At 35.0% G+C, this 13,129-nt stretch overlaps 2 protein-coding genes across 2 annotated transcripts; both read left to right on the forward strand.

The window, feature by feature from the left end:
* The first annotated feature begins 1,531 nt into the window (after positions 1-1,531).
* LOC105839131 (DNA replication factor Cdt1) lies at positions 1,532-6,390 on the forward strand. Its single transcript, XM_036285683.1, has 6 exons — positions 1,532-2,482; positions 2,559-2,808; positions 3,159-3,495; positions 3,571-3,756; positions 4,611-4,858; positions 5,441-6,390. The coding sequence occupies exons 1-6, from the start codon at positions 1,719-1,721 to the stop codon at positions 5,810-5,812; spliced, it is 2,157 nt and encodes a 718-aa protein (XP_036141576.1). The 5' UTR covers positions 1,532-1,718; the 3' UTR covers positions 5,813-6,390.
* Positions 6,391-6,604: 214 nt separating this feature from the next.
* Positions 6,605-8,779, forward strand: LOC105833108 (39S ribosomal protein L33, mitochondrial). The gene is made up of 4 exons (XM_012674560.3): positions 6,605-6,763; positions 6,838-6,906; positions 7,745-7,848; positions 8,035-8,779. Exons 2-4 carry the CDS (start codon positions 6,866-6,868, stop codon positions 8,082-8,084), a joined length of 195 nt encoding a protein of 64 aa, XP_012530014.1. The 5' UTR covers positions 6,605-6,763; positions 6,838-6,865; the 3' UTR covers positions 8,085-8,779.
* The last annotated feature ends 4,350 nt before the right edge of the window (positions 8,780-13,129 follow it).

A 13,129-nucleotide genomic window follows, 5' to 3' on the forward strand; every position in this document is an offset into this window, starting at 1 on the left:
ATAGGTTGATTCCGATGACGCCAACCTATTGCACCCCTGTAGTGGAATTCTGTAACTCGTTATCTCGTTATGGCCTATTTCTACCAACGTAAATTAACTTTAATCTTGGATTAAGTTACTCTTTATCTCTTTCTAATTTTTGGAACTAGAATGAGATAACAAGTAAATTAAACCAAGATTAAAATTTAACTACGTTGGTAAAAATAGGCCTATGTGTTATAACGGCAGTTGCGCAGCTTTTTTACCATATAAAGCTATTTACCATATAAAATATCTGCGCAACTGTCGTTATAACACATAACGACAAGATAACGAGTTACAGAATTTCACCACTGATCAGACAAAACGAACAATACTTAGGCCCGGTTCCACAACCCACGGTTAAATTAACTGGCCGATTATTCCATTGGAATTGACCAATCGTATTTGTTAATTTTGCTTAACGACAAATACGATTGGTCAATTCCAATGGCCAGAATAATCGGCCAGTTAATTTAACCGTGAGTTGTGGAACTGGGCCTAAGGGCCGATTTCACCAACTCCGATTACCTTAACTGGTCGGTTATTCCATTGGAATTGACCAATCACATTTGTTAATTTTGCTTAACGACAAATATAATTGGTCAATTCCAATGGAATAACCGGCCGATTAAGGTAACTGGAGTTGGTGAAATCGGCCCTAATAATTCTTTACTATTGGCTGCGTTCAGCAGACACAACTGTTGAGTGAGCGCCATAGAGCTTGTATTAATGGCCTAGTTTACATCGTGCATTTGATACGCGTATCAAGTAGTGAATTTAAGCTGATCAGCCAATGATTAAACACATTCACTAGTTATTTACTATTTGATACGCGTATCAAATGCACGATGTAAACTAGGCCAATGGAGGGGCCTTAGTGCATCGCGACGCGCGCGGGGAGAATCGACGGAGAGGTGGATATATTCTGTCATTTTTCGTGTGGGAACAGGTTTGTAACTATACAATCTGAGGCCTGATTCTCGAACTCGTACAAAAAACAATTGCTTACAAAGATAACACTGTATGCATTCATTAAATGGTACATAATTTAGAATCTAAGGCTACATTCCAAAACGTCCTTTCCGAGGAAAATTTTACTCGATATAATATAGGAAAGGTTACGTGTACTATATATTTCGAGTAAAATTTTTTTCGGAAAGGACGTTTTGGAATGTAGCCTAAAAGATGTATGCCAATCAATGAATGCACGGTATTACTTTCGTATGTAAAAATTTTTTGTACTAATTGTAACAACCCAAGGCCCAAATAGGCACCAAGTAGGTAGGCTCGTACCTGTCGTACCGCTTGTATGTGCCCTTCTTTCCTTCTAGAAAACGGAGTGGTGGGGATGTCCAACACAAAAAGAGACAGAATATATGAGAATATATTCATGTCTCTGTCGATTCTTCCCGCGCGGAAACCATCTTAAGACAGTACTTAAGATGATCTTAAGACCCGACTATGAATACCGGCCTTATTAATACCGGCCTATGAATACCGGCCTTATTAGTTTTTAAAATCTCCATCAGCTGACTAATGACCGCTAACGACCTAGCGCGCCTAGCGAGGCAACAGTGGCGTTTGTGTGCGGCGTCGTTTCTGGTCGTTTCGCGCCAACGAGCAACGAGATAAAAAGGCGGGCTTTTGGCTTTAATAACCTGTTCGTTTCTGCACGATCGGAATACCTAAAAAAGAGTATGGCTCAGCCATCAGTAACGGCATACTTTAATACACGCAAACGGCAAGCGTATGATGAGTTACGTGACAAAACTAAGATTTTGTTACTAGAGCGAGATAATCAAGCGCAAACAAGTACCATTAAGAGCAACTTGGAGCAAGCCGCGTCAGACGGAGCAAGTACGGGAAACAGTCCGAAAATCGTAATGCGGAATGCTACCACGAATTCTAAAGACGGTGTACGGGCCAACAAAGCAGTCCGCAATATCCAGTTCGATTCTTCGAAAGTGAATAGGCCTAAAATGCGAGCCACTCGCTGTCGCACATTGCCTTCTACTGATGGAGGCCAGGCAGACATCAGAGATAGTCTTTTAAAACTAGGTAGCGATCCAGAAGCCAAGAAAGTTCCTTTTGAGAAGAAAGGTACACTTAGTCCAAAGAAGAAGCCGCAACAGACACCTAAAAAACCTTCTGTTCTTATTTCGATGGATAACGTCACAAAAGAAACTGAGAAGGAGCAACAATCTGTCAACATATTTGGCTCTCTTACTCCACCATCGTCAAAAAAGCTTTCAACGATGGAAAAACTTGCAAATAATAAAGAATTAAGTTTGACTGACATCAAAAACCGAATAAACAAGTCTTCCAGATTGGCAGAGCTGAAAGCTATAATGCGACGAATCAACAATCACGAGCAGATGTTGGAGCAATTGCAAAAACAGACTGAGACTAAGAAACCTCAGATGCAAAAGTTTGACACAGTCGAACTTGAAATTCCTGTGAGGTGAGCATCTTATAATTATTTAATTATAAAATTATATATATCTTAACGTTGTATCTTTCTTCACGTGCATACAAAGCCCACAAAAGATGTACAAATCTCCGACTAAGGGATTACTGACTCCAACCAAGGACAGAGATCTTTCCAAGACAGCTAGTCCTCAGAGGCGAATTTTGTTTGAACCTAAACAGATAACGCCAAGTCCAGGAAAGTCCACTCCTGTTAAGGCATATCAGAAATATCTATCTTTGGCTGAAAGTGAGATACCTGGATTGGTATTACCATATCACTACAGATTCTTAGCTGAAATATTCAGATGTGTAGATACGGTATTATCCTTGTGTTAAACTTTTTTATTCTTATATATCTTGTGTAATGAACCCCTTGGATACCAATGACAAAAAATCTTGTCATTTTGAACCTTGCTCAGGATAAATGTATTTTCTCTTCATGAAATATTTTATTATATTAGAATCTCTAAGTGATTTTATAATTGAAGCAAAGTATATTAGGGATTCTAGTATAACAAAATATTTCATAACAAAAAGCTGTATTTTTCCAGTGTTCTGAGCAAAATAAAGTCTAAAATGACGAGAATTCTTGTCATTGGTATCCAAGGGGTTAATGTGGTTTAAATTTATGTTTATGCAGTACAATGTCAAATGTTTATTTTTTTTAGGTTTCAGCAATGCTGTTTAATAGAAAAGAACTAATAACATTCAGCAAACTGAAACCTGCAGTTCAAGAATTGCTACGTCGTAATTTTACTCAGGAGCATCTGGCTCAAATCAAAACTATTTATCCAGATGCATATATCTATCATCAAGAAAAGCATCGAAATTTTGGTTCAGTGTCCAAGCAAGAAAAATACGAATTAGTTTTAACACCTATAGTTGAAGAAATTAATAACAGAAATAAATCTGATGCAGATAACATATTGAAAACTGCATCTGAGAATAGTATGAACCCTACAGTACTGCTAGAAAGAAGGAAGAAATTTTTTAATGCTTTATTAGGTGCCTATTAATGATTTCACATAATATTAAATATAATTACCTACATATCTTTAAATTTATATTATTCTGTTACAGAAAGGGTTAAGGATGAACATGAGAAATTTTTGTTAAGTCTTGATACTCCAGGATTAATGAATATACCGAGAGAAAAAATAGTACGCTGGCATCCTGAGTTTGATGTCGAGTCTTGCAAGAAAATTGAACAAGCTGAATTACCCCAACCACCTTATGTTGAGAAACCAACTGCTAAAGATGTTCTTGGTAAGAGTTATGACATTCGTTATGGTAGTAATAAAAATTTTGTGTGGAAAGTTTTTTATTTATTACAAAAGAAACTCACTGTAATAGTAATTATGTATGCAATACTAGAAAAGCCAAGTGTCATAAGATCGAATTCTCCTCCTTTTTTTTAAGTGCATGTTACATTGACATATATCGAATGTATCAAGTTTATTGTTGCCTCTTTTTTGTGATGCCGATTGGTTCTCTCGTTGTGCTTACTTCGTGTTGCAAGAGTAGCTGTCATTGCGATTGAATTTTGACAGCTGTCAAATTTGTATGGATATTATTTATACAATTGTTGTAATTTGTTTTTAAAAAGTAAAAAGTAAAAAGTTAAATAGCGCGCGCAAAGCGCGCGTCTATGGTGTAAAATATAAAAAATCTAAAACATTTTTTATATTATATACGTATATAATACTCAATGATATAATAATGGTCTTAATCCGAATGACAGCTTTAAGTGGGTCAAAAAATTGCACGGACTAAACAACAGTGATTTATGTAGTTGTGAAACTCAATTTTTACTCAGCTGTTGCAAAACTTTCTTGATTAATCAGCACGTAACGCAATCGGTATAAAGGTGTATTGCTTACCGCTGCGCGTAATACTTGAGCAGTTACATGTATCCTGCATTATGCGCTACTCAACCCAATTTTTAATTAATGATTCTAAATTAATTGTAGAAAATGGATTTAAAGTATTACTTCAAAGGGATCAAGTTATTTGTAGAATATGTAGGCTTTTTTTTTATTAATGTACTTGGCAAAACAACTGTTAGATATTTATATATGTGGATATCCATTCAGTATTCGTTCTTTAACATTTTTTTACAGACAAAGCTAAATCTCTGTTTAATTGTGGTACACGTATGGAGAAAGCACTACAAAGGCTCGCAGAAGCAAATCTAACTTCCAAATCTAAATCTCCATCTTCTACACAAGATTCTACAACTCAAACAACAGAGGATAATATTCCCAAGGTTAACATTGCTATTGTGGATACTCCACCAAATACGCCATCCATACAAACTGATTATCTCAGTACTCTATTTAAAGGCATTCCCAAGGCTTTACTTGAGAAGGTAAGAATAATTATAGGATTACTTTAACCTTTAGAGGACGGGACTGGTCCCAAAAGGGACCACCCTGAGAAACAAAATTTTTATGTTTTTTAAGGGTAATTCGATGTGCTGAATACGGGAAAAATAGTGAAAAAAAGAGATCCGGCCCGCGTAGTAAGAGAGGGGGAAATTGCGAAGCGTGGATATGTCTCAGGCCAAAATAGGGAAACAAATATTTGACCTTAAAATGACCTTTTTCGAGGTAAAGGACGCATCTAGGATTTTTTAAACTATTTTTTTCGTATTCAGCGCAAAAAATTACGTTGAAAAACACCCAAAAATCATTGCATCAATTTTTTTACATTGATCTTTCCCTTGCGGACGGGACTGGTCCCTTTAGGGACCACTTACTTGATCGGAGATTTGTCCTAAGTTATACATTCGATTTAAATATAAATTACACGTTTTAAAAGAGGTTGATTTGCACTGAAAATTTCCCGTCCTCTAAAGGTTAAGATTACTTTAGGTAACTGGCTAATTTATTATTTTAATATTCTTTTAAAAGCATATTTATGACTTATTTCTAAATTGTAATAATTACAGGTTCGTGCTAAACAAACGGCCAAAGCCTTAGAAGCAATGACGAGAACACCAAACGCAGATAAAGAGGCTGCATTATATTCCAGACTTCCCGAATTAGCGAAGCTTCTTCGTAACATTTTCGTAGCAGAAAAAAAGAGCGTTTTATCAATGGAGGCAGTGATACAAAAATTAGATAATTCTTTCAGAACGAAACTAACATTGCAAGAAATGGAGGAGCATATTCGACAATTGTGCAAGCTCTTACCTACATGGGCCAATATACACAACGTACGAAAGGTGGATTATTTGAAAATAGATAAAAACGTTGAACTTGCTAAACTGATCAAACAATTAGAAATTTTAGCCAATGATAAAGTCAAACCAACATCTTAATTTGTACATTTTGGTAAACCATTATGCTGTTCAAATCGGAAACGTTTGATTTTGTATATTTTACATCTATGTCGTGATAAAAGGAGAGACATATAATACATCTTATTATATATAATTTATGATTATGATTATGATATATAATTTATGACACATCACCATTTGTTTTTCTCGCTTCACATTTTTAATAAATATGAAACTATGAGGTACGAAATAAAATGTAACAAATGGGAATGTATGCAACATTGTTTCCTATTTTATTATACAAATTATAATTATTTTTACTTTATCATAATGTTTTAAAATTATTTACGTAATGATATTATTATTATTATTAATGTGAATAATATTGCAGTATAAAACTGTTTTCAAAAAAATATTAATATAGACTGTTATCGCAGAAATTGAATTTGAATCATATTTAAGAAATTTTTTAAATTTCTTAAACAAAACCACTGACAAGGTGTATAATACATTATCTTTGACATGTTAATTAAAAAATACAACTATACACATTATCTATATGTATGCCAAATATATTGTACTTTTATTCAAACACATTTGTCATATAAAAATTTAAATATATTAAAATTTATATTTTTATATAGTTTAATATGTGTCGATAGACATAAGATCACTGCAAAACACGACACTGGACACATTAACTGGGTTCAGGGAGACGCTATTAGCGCTAAAAGTATCATTCTATCCTTGTTGCTCAGTGAATGTCGAAGAAAGATAGAACACGCTCACAATGCCAAAAGCGTGCTCTCCGAATCCAACCATGATCATTATCAAATCGCGCGCACGCATGTGTGTGAGGTGTAGGTCATTTGTGTGTGAACGATTCCTAACCTCTTCTGTTTTGAGTTATGTGAGCAGAGATAAGAGATATACGTGCCATATATCTATTATAGATCTGGCACATTAAACCTCCAAAAAAAAAAGAGTTATGTGAGTGAATCATCTACACGTCGCACGTTATATTTATTGTTTGTGAACATTTATTCATATTGTATTATATGTAGTTTTTTTAAGGAAATTTTCTGCAATATCATGTTTTTAACAAACGTGCTGTTAAAAAAGGCAAAAAGCAAGTAAGTAAATGAATAAAACTGAATAAAAACTTAAAGGTTAAAATGTGTATACCATAGACATAATATCGATGGTATACTACACACACGCACACACACACACACACACACACACACACACACACACACACACACACACACACACACACACACACACACTATATATATATATATATATATATATATATATATATATATATATATATATATATATAAGATAGAAGTGATGACAAATATAATTTAGTCACGAAAAATCAAATTTCAATGGAAATAATACAAAACATTCTGCTATTATGCTTCATGAAAAAGTTAATTTTAAAAGTTATTAAATATAGAATGACAATGAAAAAATAAGATTATAATCCTAGTCAGCAAAATGTTAGCAAAACTGACAGTAAAATATTAGAAAATGTTAGTAGATTGAATTCCTTTGAAGCTCTATTTTGTTAACATTCTGTAAACGAAACCTATTGACATTTTACACCAGCAGACTGGCAGTAGAAACTGAGCAGACTTTGTTGCATAACAGTATTTTTTTCTGCCAATCCGTTGTTAGATTATTATACAGGTTCTGCTTGCTTTCTGCTGTTAATCTGATATCGAGTTGTCTATCAGGAGGTTTTGACTGATTTTTGCTGCCAGTCTGCTGCATAGAATGTCAACAAGTTCTGTTATATTTCTGACAGCAGTTTACTGACATTGTCAGTTACTATAAAGTCTGTTTGAAATCCTGTTGTCTATCTGGCATCAGGTCTTGACAACAAACTCTGTGCATAATCTGTCTATTGACATTTGACTGTTGGGAATATTATCAATATTAACTATTAATTTTTCATTACAGGCACGTCTTAATTCTTGCAGAAAGTGTTGTAAGTGGTCATCGGTTGGTGCGTATTAGAGACAGATTAGCTGACAAATTAGAATTTATATTTTTTGATCCTTATGGTGAGTAATTATACACATAGAAAAAAGTTATGTACATTAATTATAATTAAAAAAAGATAAATAACATTTTACATATACTTTATTTAATTATAAATAATGTATATGTACTTATAATCTTTTAATAAATAGGAAATATATATTGAAATGTTATTTGATGTTTAGATTAATATTGCAATTTTTTTACAGTTCGACAAAAGGTGCTCTATAAAGAGAAGAAAAAATTACATAGCTTATAATTTACATATGTAATAATGTACTATTTACAAAATTTCTGTCAAGAAATGGTGGTTAAGCAAAAATTATTAAGTACAATGTGACATTTGATGATTTTTATTTGTCATAAATGTGATATTAAACTGAAACACATTATGACAATGTTTTATGTTTGGTATATGTATTTTATATTAAAATATATTTATCCAGCCTTTTCTTTTATATAAAATCACATGAACTTGATGTTATACAGAATAAAGATAACAAAAAATTAAAAAATGTTACTTTGTGATATTATAAAATAAATGGCTGTATAAATAAATGAAAGTAATATTATATAAAATATTGCTCGTTTGACTTTATTAATATAAAAGTATTACAATTTTGTTTCCCGTTTCTTTTTTTAAATACTTAGAACATTACAGGCGCGCGCTACGCACGCGCTATTTATCTTTTTACTTTTTGAAAATATAAATTGCAATAATTACATAGATAACCATGATCTATACAAATTAACTTTTGCTAACTCAGTGATGACAGCATTCCAAAGTTATTGCAGTAAGACTATCAATCAGGGTTGCAGAAAATTAATGACAACATTTTGATAGATGCAACTATGTAAACTAGAACTAGGAGACCGATCTCTGTGGTTTTGAGTGAGGCAAAAATCTGTTAGAAATGTAGTATACAGACTAAATATACAGACATGAATGTGCAATATTATTTCTTATTTTAATATTACCTGATATTTCTCCTTATTTCTTTTTTCTTAAACTCTATCTCACTTTGTCCGTTTCTTCTTACAGCAAAAGTCGCTGTTTCTCCTTTAAATTTCTTGAATACCGTAATCTCTCTCTTTTTTTATCTCTAAATCAATCTATCTACCTATCTCTTTTTTTCCTACTTCTTTCTTTCTTTCTGAAAGATTAAAAAATTTTTAAGATATTATCGTTATACGAAATATTTTATAAATTATTTTAAAATAAAATTTTTAATTATATTAAATATAATTGAATTATAAATTATATACATATTTTCATGTTGTTCCAAATTTGTATCTCTCTCTCTCTCTCTCTCTCTATTTATATATATATTTATCAATCTCTTTCCTGAGAAGTACGCGAAATGTTAATTTATTTTAAACTCCATATATAAGCATACATATACAGATAATATTGAATAATGTTATTAAAAAATTAACTATTACCTTATTACTTCTTTCTAACACTCTATCTATCTCTTACTCTTTCTCTTTTGCACTCTCTTACTCTTTCTTCTATTTACAAAAATCGTTTCTTCTAATTATGTTATATTTCAATGTTGTTCCTTATTTCTCTTTCTATCCATATGTCTATTTATCTATCTCTTTCCTGAAAAGTACGTGAAATGTCAAATCAATGTTATGTACTTACTATTTCCTAATCTTCTATAACAATCTTTAAATTCCTTTCCTTACACAACAAATAATTTTACTGATATTTTAGTTTTTCAATTCATTCTCTTCTCCCTCCCTTTCTCTCTCTCTGTTTCTCTAATCTCTTTTCTTTCCTTCTCTTTTTTAAATAAAATACATGCTCTGTCAGATACGTAAAGTACGTAAACTGACACTACAGACACTACAGACGCGCGTTTTGCGCTTTGTGCGCGCTACTTCCCCAATAGGAAAAGATTTATAAAATTGTATGACAAAAGAATTGTAAAAGATTTATAATCCGTCATTATGAGGGCATAGTTGAGAAAATAGATGTAGAAACATTAATCTTCTATAAAACATTAATAAATGTTTGCGCAATTAAATTTTGAAATGTTATGTTGGCATAACAATAGCGATATGGCGAATCATCTTAACAGCACATTTGCTAAATTAAATTTAGAAATAAATTGTGCAATAATTGAGAAAAATATTTCAGTAAATTTTTCGTAACATGTTTAAAACATTTAGAAATATAATTGTGCACAAAAGACTCAAATTATTCCCCAATTATTCTTAAATTATGACGCAGAAATATTGAAACATGGAATGCGTAATATTGCATGTTTCAATATTTGTGCATTATAATGTAAGAATGATTTAAGAATTTCTGACCGCTATTACTATCAATGAGATACTTAACTCTCCAACTCTAATCTGTCAGACAAAGTGTCTCTTTTTTAATCTTCACTAGAACATTACAGGCGCGCGCTGCGCGCGCGCTATTTGACTTTTCACTTTAAAAATAATAATAATTGCAATTTGATTTTCTCTATCTTTTGTTTACATTAATCAAACGTCTTCTGCAATTTTGAATAAAAAAATGCAAAGTTTAATTATACATACATACATACATACATACCTACATACCTACCTACATACATACAGACCAACATACATACCTACTTGCATACTTACTGCTACCTAGCTACCTAGCTACCTAGCTACATATTTATCTAGTTACGCTCGCTCGTTTGCTCCCTCCCTCCTACCCTTTTTCACTCACTCCTCGCTCACTCCTCGCTCACTCCTCACTCACTCGCTTACTCCTCGCTCACTCCTCCCTCACTCCTCGCTCACTCCTCGCTCCCTCCTCGCTCCCTTCTCGCTCACTCCTCGCTCCCTCCTCGCTCCCTCCTCGCTCCATCCTCGCTCCATCCTTGCTCACTTCTCGCTCACTCACTCGCTCACTCCTCGCTCCCTCCTCGCTCACTCCTCGCTCACTCCTCGCTCATTCCTCGCTCACTCCTCGCTCACTCCTCGCTCACTCACTCGCTTACTCCTCGCTCACTCCTCGCTCCCTCCTCGCTCCCTCCTCGCTCCCTCCTCGCTCCCTCCTCGCTCCCTCCTCGCTCACTCACTCGCTTACTCCTCGCTCACTCCTCGCTCCCTCCTCGCTCCCTCCTCGCTTACTCCTCGCTCACTCCTCGCTCCCTCCTCGCTCCCTCCTCGCTCACTCCTCGCTCCTTCCTCGCTCCTTCCTCGCTCTTTCCTCGCTCACTCCTCGCTCCCTCCTCGCTCCCTCCTCGCTCACTCCTCGCTCCCTCCTTGCTCACTCCTCGCTCACTCACTCGCTCACTCCTTGCTCCCTCCTCGCTCACTCCTCGCTCACTCCTCGCTCACTCCTCGCTCACTCACTCGCTTTCTCCTCGCTCCCTCCTCGCTCACTCCTTGCTCCCTCCTCGCTCCCTCCTCGCTCCCTCCTCGCTCACTCCTCGCTCCCTCCTCGCTCCCTCCTCGCTCACTCACTTGCTTACTCCTCGCTCCCTCCTCGCTCCCTCCTCGCTCCCTCCTCGCTCCCTCCTCGCTCCCTCCTCGCTCCCTCCTCGCTCCCTCCTCGCTCACTCCTCGCTCCCTCCTCGCTCACTCCTCGCTCCCTCCTCGCTCACTCCTCGCTCACTCACTCGCTCACTCCTTGCTCCCTCCTCGCTCCCTCCTCGCTCACTCCTCGCTCACTCCTCGCTCACTCCTCGCTCACTCACTCGCTTTCTCCTCGCTCCCTCCTCGCTCACTCCTTGCTCTCTCCTCGCTCCCTCCTCGCTCACTCCTCGCTCCCTCCTCGCTCCCTCCTCGCTCACTCCTTGCTCACTCCTTGCTCACTCACTCGCTCACTCCTCGTTCTCTCCTCGCTCACTCACTCGCTTCCTCGCTCCCTCCTCGCTCCCTCCTCGCTCACTTCTCGCTCACTCTTCGCTCTCTCTTCACTCCCTCCTCGCTCACTCCTCGCTCCCTCCTCGCTTCGCGCGCGCTACTTAACTTTTTATTTTTTACTTTTTAAAAATAAATTACAACAATAAATGTATAGATAATATTTATACAAATTTGACAGCTGTCAAAATTGCAATGACAGCTACTCTTGCAACACGAAATATGTGCAGCGAGAGAACCAATCGGCATCGCGGAAAAGCGACAACAATAAACTTCGAGAAATGCGAGCAATCGACTTTACATGCCTTTTTTTAGATAGGATAGGATAGGATAGGATAGGATAGGATAGGATAGGATAGGATAGGATTAAATGTCTAGTAAATAAGCGATATTTTTGTGTGTGTTAAATTCATTGCAATACCTTTTGATATTAATTTTGAATGAAATATTGAAGATTAAATGCTGTAAATATTGCATATTATTATTGCTGCATTATATTGTGAAAATATTGAAGATTATAATGTGATAATTTTAAATGCTGAAATAATTGCAAAATATTTATGTTTCAATATTTGTTTAATCTTCAACAAATATTATTTAAGAATTATATTTTAATAAAACTGTTGCGTTATGGCGAATCATCTTAGCACAATCTTTAATGCCATTATTGTGCAATGTTTGCAAAATCTTCCTATCGGGATTTACTTTTTACTTTTTAAAAATAAATTACAACGATAATTGTATAGATAATATTTATAAAAATTTAACAGCTGTCAAAATTCAATTGCAATGACAGCTATTCTTGGAACACGAAGTAAGCGCAATGAGATCGAGAACAAATCGGCATCGCAGAAAAGAGGCAACAATAAATTCCATCCGATTTTACATCTCCTTTTTCAGATCCCTATTGTTGCCGCTTTTCCGCGATACTGATTAGTTCTCTCGCTTGACTCATTTCATAATGCGAGAGTTTAATTTTGACAGTTTAGTTAATACATACGCTCGCAAAGCGCGCGCTGCGTGCTAGTAGGATAAATTTATTAGTCATTTACTATAATTTCAAATTGTGTGTGTGTGTGTGTGTGTGTGTAAAATTTATGCACATATGTATGTACATGGAAAGAATTTTCTCTTAAAAATTATCCTGAAAATCGTGGTAATTGTGGGATAACGTAAACTTGGAAAAATTTTACTATACTTTTGACAAAATTTGATAAAATTTTGCTATACTTCTAACAAAATTTACTAAAACTTTGTCCAATTTTATTAAAATTTTACTAAATTTTAGTAAATTTTAGTAAATTTTGTTAAAAGTATGGTAAAATTCTTCAAGGTTTACGTTGTCTCACAATTACCACGATTTTCAGGGTAATTTGTAAAAGAAAATTCTGTAGATGCTTCTAAGGAAAAAAGGATAAAGAAAACTTTTAATTTTGCTTTACATATTAT

This window comes from Monomorium pharaonis, chromosome 4, assembly GCF_013373865.1.
Source record: "Monomorium pharaonis isolate MP-MQ-018 chromosome 4, ASM1337386v2, whole genome shotgun sequence".
Classification (NCBI taxonomy): Eukaryota; Metazoa; Arthropoda; class Insecta; order Hymenoptera; family Formicidae; genus Monomorium; species Monomorium pharaonis.